Source organism: Bombina bombina, chromosome 11 (genome assembly GCF_027579735.1).
Source record: "Bombina bombina isolate aBomBom1 chromosome 11, aBomBom1.pri, whole genome shotgun sequence".
Taxonomy (NCBI): domain Eukaryota; kingdom Metazoa; phylum Chordata; class Amphibia; order Anura; family Bombinatoridae; genus Bombina; species Bombina bombina.
The window spans coordinates 55,022,039-55,040,365 of record NC_069509.1 but is presented as its reverse complement, the minus strand read 5'-3'; the positions used below and the strand labels follow the sequence as shown (position 1 = coordinate 55,040,365).

At 36.8% G+C, this 18,327-nt stretch overlaps 1 protein-coding gene across 1 annotated transcript in view; it reads left to right on the top strand.

Annotated features, from left to right (window-relative positions):
* The first annotated feature begins 3,471 nt into the window (after positions 1–3,471).
* TCTN3 (tectonic family member 3) overlaps positions 3,472–18,327 on the top strand; it is a 45,229-nt gene continuing 30,373 nt past the window's right edge. Inside the window, exons 1-5 of the mRNA XM_053694985.1 lie at positions 3,472–3,575; positions 4,775–4,898; positions 8,674–8,798; positions 14,627–14,757; positions 16,655–16,760. Coding sequence (XP_053550960.1) covers positions 3,491–3,575; positions 4,775–4,898; positions 8,674–8,798; positions 14,627–14,757; positions 16,655–16,760 — 571 coding nt within the window. The 5' untranslated portion in view covers positions 3,472–3,490. The remainder of the gene's footprint in view (positions 3,576–4,774; positions 4,899–8,673; positions 8,799–14,626; positions 14,758–16,654; positions 16,761–18,327) is intronic.

Sequence of the window (18,327 nt, the reverse complement as noted above, 5' to 3'; positions counted from 1 at the left end):
TCTGTGATAGGGTGTAGTATTGTGGATAAATCTGGAAGGAACCTGCCCACATAATTTACAAGGCCAAATATTTGTCTCAGCTCATGTAAATCAGAAGGATTTTTCATCTGTTCAATAGCACAAATTTTCTCGGGGTCAGCAGCACATATCTCTCTCTCTTCACCGCCTCATTCAGCCTTTTCAAATCTACGCAGATGTGTACTTTCCCGTTTTTCTTTGCAACAGGCACAATGGGGGCACACCAGTCAGTTGCTTCAACAACCTCTTCAATAACCCCCATATTCTTAATACGCAGAAGCTCCTTCTCCACTTGAGGCATGAGCGGGAACCGAATTCTACGGGGATTGGTAATGCTGTATGGGACTGCGTCACCTTTAAGTGATATACGGACTGGGTTGCAATTCAGTAGGCCCAATTCACCAAACATATCTTCTGAGATTTCATTCACTCTGGCTACTAGGCCCAAACCACAGGCTGCTTTTCTGCTCAATAAATTGTTAACACACTGACCTCTAATCACATGCACCCACATGGTGAATTTCCTTTACTTGTACTCGCAGCTGGCAAGAAATTTCCCCGCACTATCAATGCGGCCACCAGGACTATGGACTTTTGTTGTAACTTTTGCCAGCTGGGGCTGTCGAGGCAGTTTTATGAACGCTGCAAGAGACATTACAGTGATGTCTGCTCCTGTGTCAATCTTAAAGGCAACTTTGGCTCCCATTACAGTAAGAGTTCTTCTGAACCCGGCCGTTCAACAACAGACCCCACAAAGGACACTTCTTGACCCTCCTGGTCGCTATCCACCTGCATCTGCTTAATATATTCAGTCTTACACACCACTTCAAAATGGCCCATCCTGTTACATTTTCTACATCTTTTGTCTTTAGCAGGGCATATGACACTCTGATCATGGGCACGGTTGCACCGTGTGCACCGGGCATGCTGCGTCCATCCACTTCTAGGCCTATCTGTCATTTTAGGTCTACCGCTCACACTGTGCCTTTCACTAGCAGCTTGTCAGGGTACCAGGAATCAGACTGAGACGAGAAGTGCAACATTTTTCACACCTTTATTAATAGCAAAAAATAATAAAAAGTCCACAAGTCAAATAACAAGCCACGAGTCAAAACCAGAGCTGGTAGTCAGACGAGTCAAGTCAGGAGCCAAAGCGAATAGTCAGACGAGCCGGAATCAGGAACAAGGAAAACAGCAGAGTCAGGAACAAGCCAGGGATCAGGAACCAGGAAGGACGTCAGGCAGCCAGGTAATACACAGGAACTCTCACAAACAGGTCTGAGACAACGCAAAGGCAAAGCATACTGAACAGAGGCCCTTTAAATAATAAGTGATGACATCACAATTCTGAGACTGCATCCTGTCTCACATGGATGATGCACACCAGTCTGGCCATAAAAGGAAGTGCAGGAAATGAGCAGCATCCCCCACAATGCACCATAGTCAGGAAGAGAGGTGAGTAAAATGGCTGCCAGCAGCACATGGCAAACACAACAGGGGGAAAACCTTGACACAGCTCTCCTGAACTGCTGCACTTCATCCACAATACTCTCAGACCTCAGATCAGCACTGGTGATTTTTCACCAGTTCACTCTGGCGGGCCATCCTAATAGCTCCATCTAATGTTAAATCAGACTCTAACTGTAGCTTTAGTGAGACTTCAGCATCTGCAATTCCAATAACTATTCTGTCTCTGATTTGCTCTTCTTTAGCAACACCAAACTCACAGAATTCAGCTAGTTAATACAGGCTGCGCACAAATGACTCCATAGATGCTCCCACACGCTGAGCACGTTTGTGAAAACAAGCCCTCTCATGAATCACATTTCTTCTGGGCACAAAGTGGGCACTGATTTTATTCATAACTATTTCAAAGTCAAATTCTTCCCCTGCTTGGAAAGTAAAAGTATTGAACACTGGCTCCACATCTTTCCCCATAGAGTATAAAAGAGAATTAACTTGTACTTCACCCCTCTCCTTGTCCAGCTTGGAGAAAATCCTGAAGCGATGAAACCGCTGACGCCATGTGGGCCAAGCTGCAGGCTGAGAGAAATCAAAAGGCTCAGGTGGGGTAAACTTTGACATCGTCATCGATCAGGAAACAGAAGCGCAGGCAAGAACTTCTGACACCATGTCATGAGATGCAGGACACATGCAGGACACAGCAAAGATGGTCCAACTCTATTTTATTGTAGAGCATGGAAATATACATCTGGTAGCATTGATCTCACTAACTAACTGCAACACAGACAAATGGACCTAAGCCACGCCCTCAATCTGGTGATGTCACTTCCTACTCTCATCACAGGTGGTTCTAGTCTCAATGAGGTTCAGTGATAGGTGGTTCTAGTCTCACTGATGTTTGGTGATAGGTGGTTCTAGTCTCACTGAGGTTCAGGGCCAGGTGGTTCTAGTCTCACTGATGTTAAATGATAGGTGGTTCCACTCAGTGATAGATGGTTGTAGTTTCACTGAGGTTCGGTCATAAGTGGTTCCACTCAGTGGTAGGTTGTTCTAGTCTCACGGAGGTTCAGTGATAGGTGGTTCTAGTCTCAGTGACGTTCAGTGATAGGTAAGGTGGTTCTAGAATCTATAGTCTCAATAAGGTTCAGTGATAGGGGGTTCTAGTCTCAATGAGGTTCAGTGATGGGGGTTATAGTCTCAATGAGGTTCAGTGATAGGTTGTTCTAGTCTCAATGAGGTTCAGTGATAGGGGGTTATAGTCTCAATGAGGTTCAGTGATAGGTGGTTCTAGTCTCAATGAGGTTCAGTGATAGGGGGTTATAGTCTCAATGAGGTTCAGTGATAGGTGGTTCTAGTCTTGACCTCATTCTCAGAGTCCATAACAGGAATTGTCTACAATGCCATCAGTCACCCAATTCATAATTAGTGGTGGCACTGTAGAGTCAGTAGTTCATGCTAACTTTAGGGTTGCAACACACAAAGGAACACGATATTCATGGTAGTATATATCTTTTGTAGCAGGAGTATCCAGACTTTTTATTGCAATTATTTTCTTATAGAAGGATAAAGAGCACATTTTTTAAACACTACTATTCAAAACAAAAATAGATCTAAAATTATATATTTAAACGTTGCACAAACATATACAATGTCGTCTGTAATGCATATTTGTCTGTGTATCTACTTATTTAATAAAAATGCCAAACTATTTCATTATTTTAGAATAAACAAGCTAACTTTTAAATACTGCGACAATCTGATGACAAGCATGCTATATGTGATTTATGATTATGAGCATGTGTTGAGAAATAAACACGAAACCAAAATAATAACCAAATGTCCTTATTTAGCCTGAAACTAAGAACAGAGCATACGCATTATAACAATGGAAACTACATTTCCCAGAACTCCAAGAGGAACTGCACATTTTGTGCCTTTGGAGCCCACTAGTGGCCAGTATTGGGAGTGGCCTCCCTTTGCTATGGTAACCCGACGCTGCGGCCTAACGATGGATCTGCAGCATTTCGTGCTGCATCTTTTGTTGTTCGGGGCCACCCAGGGGTCCGGGACCGGGGTCACGCGGGCATCATCTGGTAAGTGGCGTCATTGGACTATACCTTTTACCTGCCAGACATGCCTGAAACGCAATACATTGCAATGCCTCATAGCAATTTATGGCAGTCAAGGGGTTAATTATATCACCTCACTGATGAGATATCATGTTGATGAAAGGAGTTAATCTCATGTTCATCTCCTACAATTATTATACACAGCTCTAAAAGCAATGCCCCCATTATTTTATTAATAAAACTAAATGGAGGTGTTTTGTAATGAAAGACTTACCCAATAATGACACCGTTTTTGTAAATGCCCCCTGAAAGTAAGATAAAAGTGCAAAAACAAAATGCTTTGTTTCATTACATAATGTTATTAAAAAAATAAATCAATTTCTCACAATGACAAAAACTCCCAAAGACAACACATTTCTGCTCCTGAAAAGAACACAGCTGGTGAGCATACTCAAGGTACATGGGAGCTAGCTGAACACATCTAATGAGCCAATAACAAGAGGCATATGTGTGTAGCCACCAATCAGCAGCTAGCTCCCAATACTGCATTGCTACTCCTGAGCATACTTAGGTATGTTTTTCATCAAATGATACAAAGCTAAAGATGTACACTCAGGGCTGATTGTCTAAAGCAGTGATTTTTAACCTTTTTTTTGCCGTGGCACACTTTTTTACATTAAAAAATCCCGTGGCACACCACCATCCCAAAATTTAAAAAAAATCACACATTGTAGCCTAATACAGCATATATATATATACACATACACACAAACACACACATACTGTATGTATTGTGCTGTTATGCCATGCCTCCTACAAACTACCCCTGCGCTGGGAGTAAAAAACAAGCAAAGTTTAAAAAATATGTCACACTGTTGTCAGTCTGCCGTGGCACACCTGAGGATCTCTCACGGCACACTAGTGTGCCACGGCACACTGGTTGAAAAACACTGGTCTAAAGCTCTCTGATCTGGTGAGATTATATAAGATTTCTATCTTTCTCTATTAAATATCTCTATCTTTATCTATTATCCATCTCTATCTATCATCTATCTCAATCGATCTATCTACCGTAGTGTACTTACTGGTTGGATAAGAATTTCTAGTCATGGCAGTAAGATGTTGACTGAGTGTACGCAGTAACTATACAGACCACTAGGTTGAGTACAGCCAGCCCTAAACATACCATTTATAATTTGTGTGTATTCACATGTTTTTTTCAGGTGTGGCTATTTGCTCATGTGATCTGTCACCCGGGAACTGTGACCTTAACTGCTGCTGTGACCCAGACTGCAACTTAAATGACCCTACAAGTGTCTTCTCGTTTTGTCTTCCAGGGAGCACAAAGTAAGAGCAGATATATAATGTTTACACGTGCACATACCAGCAATAAGTTCAAGTGCACCAGCAATAAGTTCAAGTGCACCAGCAACAATTTTTTAAATTAGATTTTGCAGTGCAGTGTGTTGTCACACAACTAGTTTTATTTAATGCAAACTACGCTCAAAGGGACATACAATTGTATAAAGAAAATGGTTTCATTTGTTAAACACATAGTAAAAGTCATTTTCATAGCATCAATGCACTACTGGGACCTAGCGGAACACATCTGGTGAACCAGCGACAAGAGGCAAATTTACTTTGTTCTGTTGGTATCCTTTGCTGAAAAGAATATTAACATATTTTCAACAGCAGCAATGTACTTCTCAGAGCTAGCTGGAGATTGGTACCTACATACTTATGCCTCTTGTCATGGTCTCACTAGATGAGTTCAGCTAAGTCCTAGCAGTGCATTGCAGCTCTGTAGCTCACTTTAACTAATTGTTAACTCCCTTTTGTATGGGTTAAACACACAGTACTGCATTGCTGCTCCTGGGCATACTTTAGTATGTTTTTTAGCTTTTCAAAGCACAAATTAATTAACCAATTTAACATTAATTGATTTAATAATAATTTACCCCCAAAAATTGAAAAAATAATATTAACTAATTTTAGCTTAATTTTGGCTTACATTTTAAGTGGTCAGCAAAATCAGCTGGGATTGTGCCCATCAAATCGGTCCTGGGGAAAACATTCCTTTAAGTTATTGTGCAAGAACATATTGCTGATTTTTGTTAAAAATTAATATCTACACCCAGGATAATCACTGCTATTGAAAACAACGAACAAACTTGTTTTTAGAAACATTGATAGTCCACAAGATGCAGAAGATCTAAATACTAGTTCAAGAGAAAAGGTAAATAATTTGTGCTCCAGCCTAATTTGAAAGAAGTGGAATAAGCACAATTTTCTAGGTATTTTTCAGCAAAATATGATATCATGATTAGGATTAAAAGGACAGTCTAGACCAGAATTGTTATTGTTTAAAAAGATAGATAATCCCTTTATTACCGATTCCCCAGTTGTGCATAACCAACAGTTATATTAATACACTTTTTACCCCTGTGATTAACTTGTATCTAAGCCTCTGCAGACTGCCCCCTTATTTCAGTTCTTTTGACAGACTTGCATTTTAGCCAATCAGTGCTCACTCCTAGGTGACTCCAGATGCGTGAGGACAGTGTTATCTATAAGGCACACATGAACTAACGCCCTCTTTTTGTGAAAAAAATGTCAAAATGCATTCAGAAAAGAGGCGGTCTTCAAGGGCTAAGAAATTTGCATATGAGCCTCCGAGGTTTAGCTTTCAACTAAGAATACCAAGAAAAGAAAGCAAAATTGGTGATAAAAGTAAATTGCAAAGTTGTTTAAAATGACATGCCCTATCTGGCGCCAAGCCGGATTTACCGCACGGCTATTGGCTTAGAGGTGAAAATGTCACCTCTTAGCAAAAAAATTTTTTAGCCGTGGGCTGCTGTAGCAGCTAAAAACGGCGATCAGTTAAAACAAATAAAGGAGCTTTCTACATGAACTATCTTATACTTCATGAATGAAAGTCCCCTTTATTTGTTTCAAAAGTCAATCCTAGCGTTTGTAAAACGCTAGGATTTACTTTCACTTTAAGAGGCTTTTTAAGGGTTTGTCCCTCAACTGCAAAACAATGCAAATTGCTCTAAAAAGGCAGTTTTATGTACTTTTAAAACATGTATTTAATATGCATATATTTTGCAATCTAATTTGCAGATGTATACTATGCATATATAAAAATGTTACTTAGTAAAAGTGCATTGTTTTATCTAATACAAATATATTTAGAATACCATTAACCTTATGTTTAGAAACTAAAACTCTAGATAAGAAAAATGACACTTAAAGGGACAGTCAAGTCCAAAAAAAAATTTCATGATTCAAATAGAGCATGTAATTTTAAACAACTTTTCAATTTACTTTTATCACCAATTTTGCTTTGTTCTCTTGGTATTCTTAGTTGAAAGCTAAACCTAGGAGGTTCATATGCTAATTTCTTAGACCTTGAAGGCCGCCTCTAATCTAAATGCATTTTGATAGTTTTTCACCACTAGAGGGCATTAGTTCACGTGTTTCATATAGATAACATTGAGCGCATGCATGTGAATTTACCATGGAGACAGCTCTGATTGGCTAAAATGCAAGTCTGTCAAAAGAACTGAAATAAGGGGGCAGTCTGCTGAGGCTTAGATACAAGGTAATTACAGAGGTAAAATGTGTATAATTAAAACTGTGTTGGTTATGCAAAACTGGGGAATGGGTAATAAAGGGATTATCTATCTTTAAAAATGTTGGTGTTGACTGTCCCTTTAATATGTAAAAGGCCTCTTTGCTCACATTTTATCTTTGTTTTATTAGTCACCAATCAACCACTGAAGTTGTTGACCATAAAATAATAAAAACATAAAAAACGGTATATTGCAGCTGTAAAATATGTCACTTTACTACTTGCCTGTAGCAAAACAAAAATATTCATCACATTCCATTTAGACATAAGTATGCGGACAACCCTACTAATTATTGAGTTCAGGTGTTTTAGCCGCACCCATTGCTAACAGGTGCATACAATCCAGCACATATCCATGAAATCCTATTAGACAAACAGCTGTACAGTGGGTCATACTAAAGAACTCAGTGACTTTAAATGTGGCACTGTCATAGGATGTCACCTTTGGCACAAGTCAGTTTGCAACATTTTTGTGCCAATAGATCTGCTCTGGTCAACTGTAAGTGCTATTATTCTTAAAGGGACAGGAAACACTCAAAATATTCTTTCATGATTTGGATGGAACATACAATTTTCCAATTTTACTTCTATGATCAAATTTGCTTCAATATCTTGTTATCCTTTGCTGAAGGAGCAGCATTGCACTACTAGCAGCTAGCTCCCACTAGCGTAAGATATGTGCGTATTCTTTTTAAACAAGGGATACCAAGAGAACGAAGCACATTTGAAAATAGAAGTGAATTTAAAAGTGACTTAAAATGACCGGCTCTATCTGAATCATGCAAGTGTAATTTTGACTTTCCTTTCCCTTTAAGTGTAAACGATTAGGAGCAACAACTGCCCAGACACAAAGTATAGCAAGTAAACTCACAGAGAGGGGCCACGAGTTCTGAAACTTGTAGCACAGAAAAATCACCCATCATCTGTTGCATCGCACACTACAGAGTTGCAAACTGCCTCTGGAAGCATCAGTAGCACAACTGTGTGTTTATAGCTTCGTTAAAGGGACACTCAGGTCAACATTAAACTTTCATTATTCAGATAGAGCATGCCAGTTTAAACAACTTTCCAATTTACTTAATTAACAAAATGTGCACAGTATTTTTATATTTACACTTTTTTAGTCACCAGCTCCTACTGAGCATGTGCAATAACTCACAGAATAAAATGTGTATGCATTTGTGATTGGCTGATGGCTGTCACATGGTACGTGTATGCATTTGTGATTGGCTGATGGCTGTCACATGGTACAGGGGGAGTGGAAAAAGACATAACTTTTAAAATTGTCAGAAAAAAAAATCTACTACTCATTTGAAGTTCAGACTAAGTGCTATTGCATTGTCTTATTATCTTGCATTTGTTGATTATGCAAATATACTGTGTTGACTGGTCCTTTAAGTTGTTTTTCATGGTCGAGCAAAAAGGAGCCTTTATACATAAAAATGTTTATATGTATTTAGAACGTATTGTTTTGTTTCTCCCTTGCAGGGCACAGTTTCGTGTGTGTCTGTACAACTGGCTGATGTTTCGCAGTGATACACCATATCCCACAGAACAAATACCTTCCTCCTCTCCCAGGTCACCGGAACTGTTTTGCATTCTTCCAACTCAATGTAAGTGTCTTTCGCTTGCAAGTTCACCATCTCTTTATCCGAAATTGTAAACCCTCTCACCTAGGTTCATCTGTTTTCAATTCCTTCTATACATTATCTGTTGGCGCTCTACAAATAACCCATAATAATAATAATAATAATAATAATAATACATTGTTGACAGGAGTTGGAATAATATAAAAAATGTAGCAGCTGTCCAGAATATTGTGCCCCTCCCCATTCTAATCTACCTGAATTCTTTTGCAAAGTGCCTCTTATAGCTTTTAATAGGCTTTTCAAATTAAAGGGACACTAAATCCAAATATTTTCTTTCATGATTCAGATAGAGCAGCAATTTTAAACAACTTTCTAATTTACTCCTATTATCAATTTTATTTGGTTCTCTTGCGATCTTTATTTAAAAAGCAGGAATGTAAAGCTTAGGAGCCGGCGCTTGCTTATTGGTGACTATATTTAGCCACCAGTAAGCAAGCGTAACTCAGGTTCTGAACTAAAAATGGGCCGGCTCCTAAGCTTTACATTCCTGCTTTTTAAATAAAGATAGCAAGAGAACCAAGAAAAATTGATAATAGGAGTAAATTATAAAGTTGCTTAAAAATCCCTGCTCTAACTGAATCATGAAAGAAAAATTTGGATTTAGTGTCCCTTAAAGAGCCATTCCAACTTGTTTAAAACCCCCAATAATAAGCCATATAATCTCCCCTTATACCTTACATGGGGACATTTAAGCACCGGTATTCCTGGCAACAAGAAAACACACATTTCTGGTGGGGTTTAAAATGCTTTTTGGACTTTTCAAAACTGTAGAAAACACATTTTTGAGTAGCATTTGTTGTCTGTTTACACAACTTCTTGCACATTCTCAGTTCACGTTAAAATCACATTTTTAACCTATACAACTTGTACATAAGTTAAGTTGATTGCACTTAAAGGGACAGTCAACACCAGAATATTTGTTGTTTAAAAATATAGATAATTCCCTTATTACCCATTTCCTAGTTTTGCATAACCAACACAGTTATTTTAATATACTTTTTACCTCTGTGATTACCTTGTATCTAAGCATCTGCAGACTGCCCCCTTATTTCAGTTCTTTTGACAGACTTGCATTTTAGCCAATCAGTGCTGACTCCTAGGTAACTTTACATGCGTGAGCTCAATGTTATCTATATGACACACACAAACTAACGTCCTCTAGTGGTGAAAAACTGTCAAAATGCATTCAGATTAGAGGCAGCCTTTTCAAGGTCTAAGAAATACGCATATAAGCCTACCTAGGTTTAGCTTTCAACTAAAAATACCAAGAAACCAAAGCAAAATTGGTGATAAAAATAAATTGGAAAGTTGTTTAAAATTACATGCGCTATCTGAATGATGAAAGTTTATTTTTGACTTGACTTTCCCTTTAAATGTTAAACATGTTAATTAGTTAACTTAAAAATTACTGAAAACAATATCAAACTATTAAAGGGACATTAAACATTTTGAGATTGTAAAATAAAATGTTTTATGCAATTATTTACCTTTGAAAATTGTGAGTTTCTGTAACGTAAAGAGTGTAGCCATGTTGTAACCTAGATTTCCCTTATCTAATATCTTCTGCTGAGGACAATTGGGGACATGTAAAGTCTGCAAACAATGGCTGTGTTGATTATAGCAGTGTTAAAGGCATTTTAAATCCTCTTAAACTGTTAATTTAAAATTGCTGTATTCCACATGGCCATTGTTTGCACACTTTGGGCTAGATTACGTGTGGAGCGCTATTTATCGATCCTGCTTATGCGTTAACTCTGCTAGAAGTAAGTTTTTTGTGCGTGTATTACAAGTTGAAAGTAAAACGTTTTTGCATGTGCACTAACCCTGTATAGATATATACAGATATATAGGAATATCTATTTATAAATACTTAGAACATATTCCCTTATGTGATATAGTTACACACTTTATTAAATATGAATATTGTATAATTATGATTTTAAATGTTTTAAGCTGCGTGACTGCAAAGGGCGTCAATGCACTTATATATATGTTTATATGTGTATTTATGTGTTTATATATGTCTGCAAATACATAAATACACATATAAATACATATATTACGGATGGGCGAATGTGTTTATATTCAAATTCGAATGTTAGAACGAATGTTATTGAAGAAATTCGATATAGATAATCAAATGTTGATAAGATCGAATATTCATAAAAATTCTATTATCAAATGTTATTTACAGTTTACAGAATTCTAATATTACATTTATAAAACAGTATTAGACTAGAAATACTATTTCGAATTCGAATGTGACATTCGAAATTTGAATATTACATTTCGAAATTGAATGTGATATAAAATACATAGCTAAACATTCTATTATTTAAACAAATATTTTCGAATGTCATTACAAAATTCAAAAATGAAAATTCGAAAATAGAATGTTATATAAACATTCAAAATTCGATTTGAACTAACGAATGTATCAAAATTTGTTTTAAATTTCAAATTTTTAGAAACATTCGCCCATCCCTAATCTCTATGTTAAAGCCCTTTGTAGTCCTTTATTTTTCTGAAACGCCTGAGACCTCATTGGAGCCCTTATAACTTTTTGATATAATTTTTTAAATAATTTTTAATTCAGACATTTGTTATTATGACTGTAACTGTACTTTTTTTTTTTTTTTTTTAATTTTTTTATTGAGGAGTTGTGCGATACAATTATTACTTAATGTTATACAGTAATGTTTGAAAGCAAAAGAAAAATACAGACATTGCTCAATAAAAATACAGTCATACATTTCTGCGCATTTTGAGTGACAACCCTCATTTTCTTATTTTATTATCCCTGATTGCTTCAGTTCAGACCACTTTTGGGTCCATAATTTTTTATATATATATATATATATATATATATATATATATATATATATATATATATATATATATATATATATATATATATATATATATATATATATATATATATATATAAAGGTGAGTAGGGAAATGATAGGTAAAACATACCAATAACTATATTAACCAAGTATTATAAAGCTTTCAGCTTAAAGGCCAACACCAACCTTTTAACATCAGTGTTCATTCTATTTTTATAGAGCCCTGTGCAAACCTTTGTTGGGTGTGGAGGGGGAGCATACCCACCACGCTGGGGAGGATCTATAGGCACATAACCAGAGACATGCCCCATGAAAAGTTTTCTAAGGCAAGGGACTGGAGACTAGTCTGAAATTTGATAAATAATCCCTGTTTATTGTTCAGGGTCAGTAATCTGCAGTAAACAATATTAGCCTTGGCAGTAGATAGCTGCAAGGGACATCACTTTCTAAAACGCTAGGGAATATAGGCTTAAATGGGTGGATCTTGTCTGCTATGGACTCTGACTACCATGTCATTACACAATTATCTCGCTTTCCTCACACTATTCTTTTCTAGCTTGTTCCCGCAGCTCCGGCCGCTAGCCACGTGGAGAAAGGATGTTGTAATACTGAGCATGTATAGTGAAGGGCTGCTAAAACATCTAAACAGTAGATAGATCTTTCTAATGTGGGGACAACATATGAGCATAAGTCATGTAAGTCTTGCAGTTTGTCCTAGGACTCATAACTAGTCTATTTCCCTCATTGGAGTATGTTTAACAGCATAATGTATAAAATACAGTATAGCAAAACTATAACACAATAACAGATTAAGTAATACATCTGAGAGGGAGATAGTACACTCAATACAATGCATCTTACATATATGTCCCGGCTTGGCATAACTTCTGTTATAACATAGGAGGCAATGAAGGCGAACTGGTTCAGCTCTATTCTATGTATCTCCCTCCTGTTCACATCCAACTATCACACACTTTCGCAGCAAGAGAACAAATAATTCAACAACAAACAACAGAACGAAAACAGTCTAACATACGTGAATGTCCCAGCAATGTCCTCGCTATTATTGTGTAACCAAGGACAGTTGTAACATATTTCTTCTGGTCACCAAGTTTAGCCCCAGGATTTTGTCCCTGACAGAGGCTGAGTCTTTCCAGGTGTATGGGAATAGCTGTGATGCCACAGGATCAGTTGTACGTTCTGGTCGCTCTGCTCTAGTGTCCCGTCATGTTTTCTACAAAGCATGGGATATCCAGACTGTTTGCGGCAGGTCTCCGGCTTTATGTGGTCAATCCTCTTGTGCAAAGCAGTGTTGTAAGCTAGGGAGTACTCCCAGTATGCTGTCTTGGCTCCATGGGGGTTCCCCACTAACTCCCCCTCAGCTGCACCATATGTAGATCGTTCTCCCTCTGGTAGCCAGCTTTCCCCGTTATCCGCTGACTCCTTTATGGTGATCTTTGTTTCCGGCCTAGTTCCTAGGTCTGCGTATTCAGACGATATTCTATGTAAAGTCTCCTGCTTCGCCTCTCTATGCCGCAGCTTCTGTGGTATTGCAAACTTAATCGCCGGGCGTCGGAAGCTGTCCTGCCATGTGTCTGATTCTGGTGACAGCGTTGTTTTCTCGCCCTCATTAGATGAAATCACTGTGCTCACAGCATTCAATCGATCCATTAGGTAGTCATATGGAGCGCCAGCGATAAGTTGTTGACATCTCTCTTCATATCTGGCCATGCGGGAATCTATGTTATTTTGTGGTGCTGCTTCCTCTGTGGGGGCCATTTTAGCTATAGGAGTGTATAAGTCTCTTGCGTCCAGTGCCCCCATATTTACCCGGTGTCTTCGCTGTAAATATGCTCCCCTTTGTGAAAGAGTGTTATCGTTAGGGTCTATGTCGAAATGGTTGGTATTGACAAAGAACCTCGGCGTACCGAGGGGGGTAGCGCCGCCTGTAATGAGCTGCCGCTCCAGGCCTCTTCTGTCTTATCCCCTGCTCCGGCGTCAAGAATACAGTGTAATTAAGGATATATGATATGCCACTGTGTGCTAGTGCCCAATAATGGGCAAAGCAGATGACTGTACTGTAAAAGGACTCCCAAAATCGGCGGTTTTTTAGAGTATCAACAGGTGCTCAAGGAAAGTGCGACCGACCAGGATCGCTGCTAAGACACGCCCCCCTGTAACTGTACTTTTAAATGTATTTTTTAAGTCCCCCCCCACACTTTTTTGCCTCACTTAACAGTTAACCAGAGATCTGAAGTAACGATATCTTGATGTGCGTTAAATTGCGCTCAAGTGAACATGTTTACTTTAAACTCGTAATACCCTCGCTACTTCAGACTTGAACAAAGAGTCGCGATAAACCCAGTTAGCATGCCACTCGTAATATATATATATATATATATATATATATATATATATATATATATATATATATATATATATATATACATACACACACACATATACACATATATATATATATATATATATATATATATATATATATATATATATATATATATATATATATATATATATATATATATATATATATATATACCTGTATATACAGTATATATATTCTCATGCTATTCTTTACTTTGAATACATCATTTTATCTAACATGTATTTATTTTTTAATGCCCCTTTAATTGCACACATCACAAATGAATACTATTGGTCACCTCAAAAGCCTGCTCTATTAATTAGCCACTATGTTTTACTTTGGTTGCTGCTGTATAATATTTTCTGGTACAAATTTAAACACATTTGAATGGGAGCCATTGAGTGAATGTATGTACAATAATTAAAAATATTAGGAGCCAGAATTACATTTTTGCATTGGGATTTTGCTAAAGTCTATTGTTTAGAAACGTGTTTTTCTAAGATAATTGTCATTGTTTCTCGTACAATGTAACATACATTTTCATTTCTGGTTTGCAGCCTCCCTCAATTACTTTGTTACCCCTCAGACAGTAAATCAAACAACTTTCCTATCTTTGAGTTCTAAATACAGTGGAGCATCTTTCTCTTCGGCTTCTGAGAATATTCCAACCTTCTCCAGCTTCTACAAGGTAATTGCTCTGTGTGTGGGTTGAGGACAGTTAATTAGAACTCATCTGCAAATTGAATTGCACAGGTTTTTCTGGGGGGTTTCCATTTCAAATCTATTAAATGTTTTATTTTATAAAAGTCTGCCACAACCCATTTATCAAATTCAGTGGTCTCAAACATTTTTGTAAAGTGTAACACAGTACTGTAAATATTTTAGACTTTGCTGGCCAAGAGGCAACATTGAGGATATTATGTAGATACATCTATAACAAGAGGGAAACATTTTACACAAATCCACTATATGGCTAACAAGCCACTTACTTTGATTGCAGCTTCATTTTATTTATTTTTATTTTTGTGAAGAAATTCTGGTGTGATAAGATTTCATTTTAAATTTTCTAATTTTATTGACTGTTGTTTCATTTTGTTTTGAGAATATGCGCAGAGCAGCAGTGCAAAGCCGTGAGAGCACCACATATGGTCGCAGCTACTCAACTCTGCCACGGTAGCACGACAGCGGCCGTAGACAATTTATAAACAAAATGAGAGTGCCTGTTCAAATAAAACTTTATTTATAGACACTGAAATTTGAATTCATACAATTTTCATGTGCCATAAAATATTCTTCTTTTTTTTTTTTTAAGCATTTACAGGGACACTGTACGCTAATTTTTTCTTTGCATAAATGTTTTGTAGATGATCCATTTATATAGCGTATCTGGCTGTGTTTTTGTAACAATGTATAGTTTTGCTTATTTTTTAGTAACATTGTGAGGATTTTCAGTCTCCTAACCAAGCCCTACATGATCAGATTTATACTAATGTCTACAGTCTCCTGCTTGTGTAATGGGTCAATTTCATATGCAGGGGAGTAATAAAACATTATAAAACATTAAAATTGAGTAAAAAATATTTTTAAAGTTTTAAGGTAATTGAGTATACACACACATGTATATACACATATACATACACACGTTTTGTATATATGTACACATTATAGCCCTTTCCATTCAAATACCTTGTCATATACCCTTAACCCTTATAAAAAAAAATTATAAATAAAAGTATTTATGAATACTTTTTATCAGATAGTGTATATATGAGTGTACCATTTTGTTTCAATGTATTTATATTTATGTTATCTTTAGTGCATTTTTTTTTAACCCTTACACTTAGCACTAGGTCTTCACTCACATGCCTGACATGCTAATTTAGTTTGCGCTCTAGTGAACACATTTACCCTCACAATATTGGTTAGCGTTCCACTTGTAATCTAGCCCATAAAGTTTAATAGAGCGTGTAATTATTCATTGCAATATCACTTTAAAGTCATGAAGTCTTTCCTTCTTGTGATCGTGATGTCATCAGTGGGCTGAGCTTGGCAACCATTTCAAACTGGCTAAAAACAATATTCATTTTAAAATAACTTTATTTACTGTTCCTGCTGCATGATATAGAAAAGGTGCAGGAGGCTATTTGCAGCTTAATCTAAGGTAAGACTTTAAGATGACTCAGGTGTAGACTGTCCCTTTAAATATGAAATTCTATATCTTCACTTAAATATGCACTACGGTGTTAGGAGACTTAAACTTGTTAATGATAAAATTATATGAAATTATTAATTTCACACATTCTTAATTATTATGATTGGTTAAGTGAAAACACCGCATATCAATACTATTCATAATCAATTAGCCGCTGTGCTATACTTTTGCTTTTGCCATGCTGTTGTGCTGTTTTCTATTTCAAATTTATTTATGGGACTGTTGATTGAAAAAGCTTTGAAATTATTAAAAAACTGAAGTGCTATACAATTTCTTTACAGTCAGATTCCAACATTTTAGAATGGCGGCCTGGTTATGAATGGAAGAGTTAGTATTTGTTACCTTTACTGAGTCATATTTGTTTTGCTTTCAGGCAGGTGACACTATCTTGACCATCTCGCGATTTGGCGATCTAGGAGTGCTGAGACAGCCGGCGCCTGTAGGGGGGCAGAGTCTGTGCTCAGACGCCAACCCTGCAAGTGAGTTTCTACTGAGATAATCTAAGGCCTCTGTATAGATGTTTCCAACCAGCAATCAGTATTTGTACCTGACTTATTGTCACCCTAACAGTATAATAGGTATGACCTACTCTTACACAAGGGTCCAATCTCTGTCTTTAAAGGGACATTGACGTCAACATTAAAGGGACAGTACAGTTTCATTTTTCAGTTAGATCATGCAGTTCTAAACAACTTTCCAATTTGCTTCTATTATCTAATTATATTTGTTCTCTTTCTATTCTTTGTTTAAAAGCATACCTAGGTAGGCTCATGAGTAGCAGTTTACTACTGGGAGCAAGCTGCTTATTGGTGGCTGCACAGATATGCGTCTTCTCATTGGCTCACTCGTGGTGACACGACAACTGATATTTTTTTTAAATTATATTCTCTAACTGAATCATGAAATAAAAATGTTGGGGTTTCATGTTTCTTTAAACTTTCATGATTCAGGTAGATTAGGCAATTAACAAAATAAATATATTTACTTCTCTTATCAAATGTATCTCTTGGTGTCCTTTGCAGAAATCTAGCTCCCATGAAAGCATACTGAGGTAGGCCGTTAAACACATAAGGTTAGATAGAAGTGGCATGATAAAAAAAATTGCTCGCAAAGTACACTTTTAATGTGGACAGGTTAGTTTGCTTATTACAAGTTGAAAATAAATTGTTTGTGTGCAAGCAAAACCCGAAGCACGCTAACTTTAGTACTTCGGATATTGCGACTGCATTAACTTCTACTCCCTATATACTTTAATGGAGTACGCTGGGGAAAAAAAACTAACATTTATCGTTCGCGCAGTAACTCGACACTCTATAGCGCTAAAGCCGAAGGTTCTTCACATAGAAGAAAATTTTCTTTTTAATATATATTTCTATATTAATATATAGTTTTATATATATATATATATATATATATATATACAGTATATAGAAACATAGGAGACAGCACTCACTGGGCTTAATAAATGCAAAGATTGCTTTTAATCAGTGACGTTTTGGGGAAAGCTTCCCCTTCATCAAACCAAAGATACAAAGTGAAAACCAAACATTTATACCCATGTAATTTTATATATATATATATATATATATATATATCTAAAAAAATGAGAAAGAAAGCGCACAAAGGCACCTACATAGTGCAAATCAATTTAATTTAAACAATAATACAGGGGTATATTAAAACTGCTCCCCGTAGGGTATCTACTCACAAGAGTCAACCTCAAACTTGTGAGGTATGTTTGAGCATGTAGTTTGAAAGTTCCGCTCAGAACCGCTTGCTATGAAAGTGCTTAATCAAAGAAGTCAGGACAAATCCAACCTGAATGCCGGGTGTCGCTGTCTGTAACTCGAGATCTGGACAAGTATTTCTCCCGGCCTCTTATTCCACTCACATCCCTTTTTGGTAGGAGTTTTTTTGGGATACAATCTTTCTTGAGCAAAATGGTCCGTGCAGATACAAACACAGCTGATCGCAAATAGTGCTGGCAGAATGGTGAACCGCTGAGTGAATGTTTAATTAGTATTATTGTTTAAATTAAATTGATTT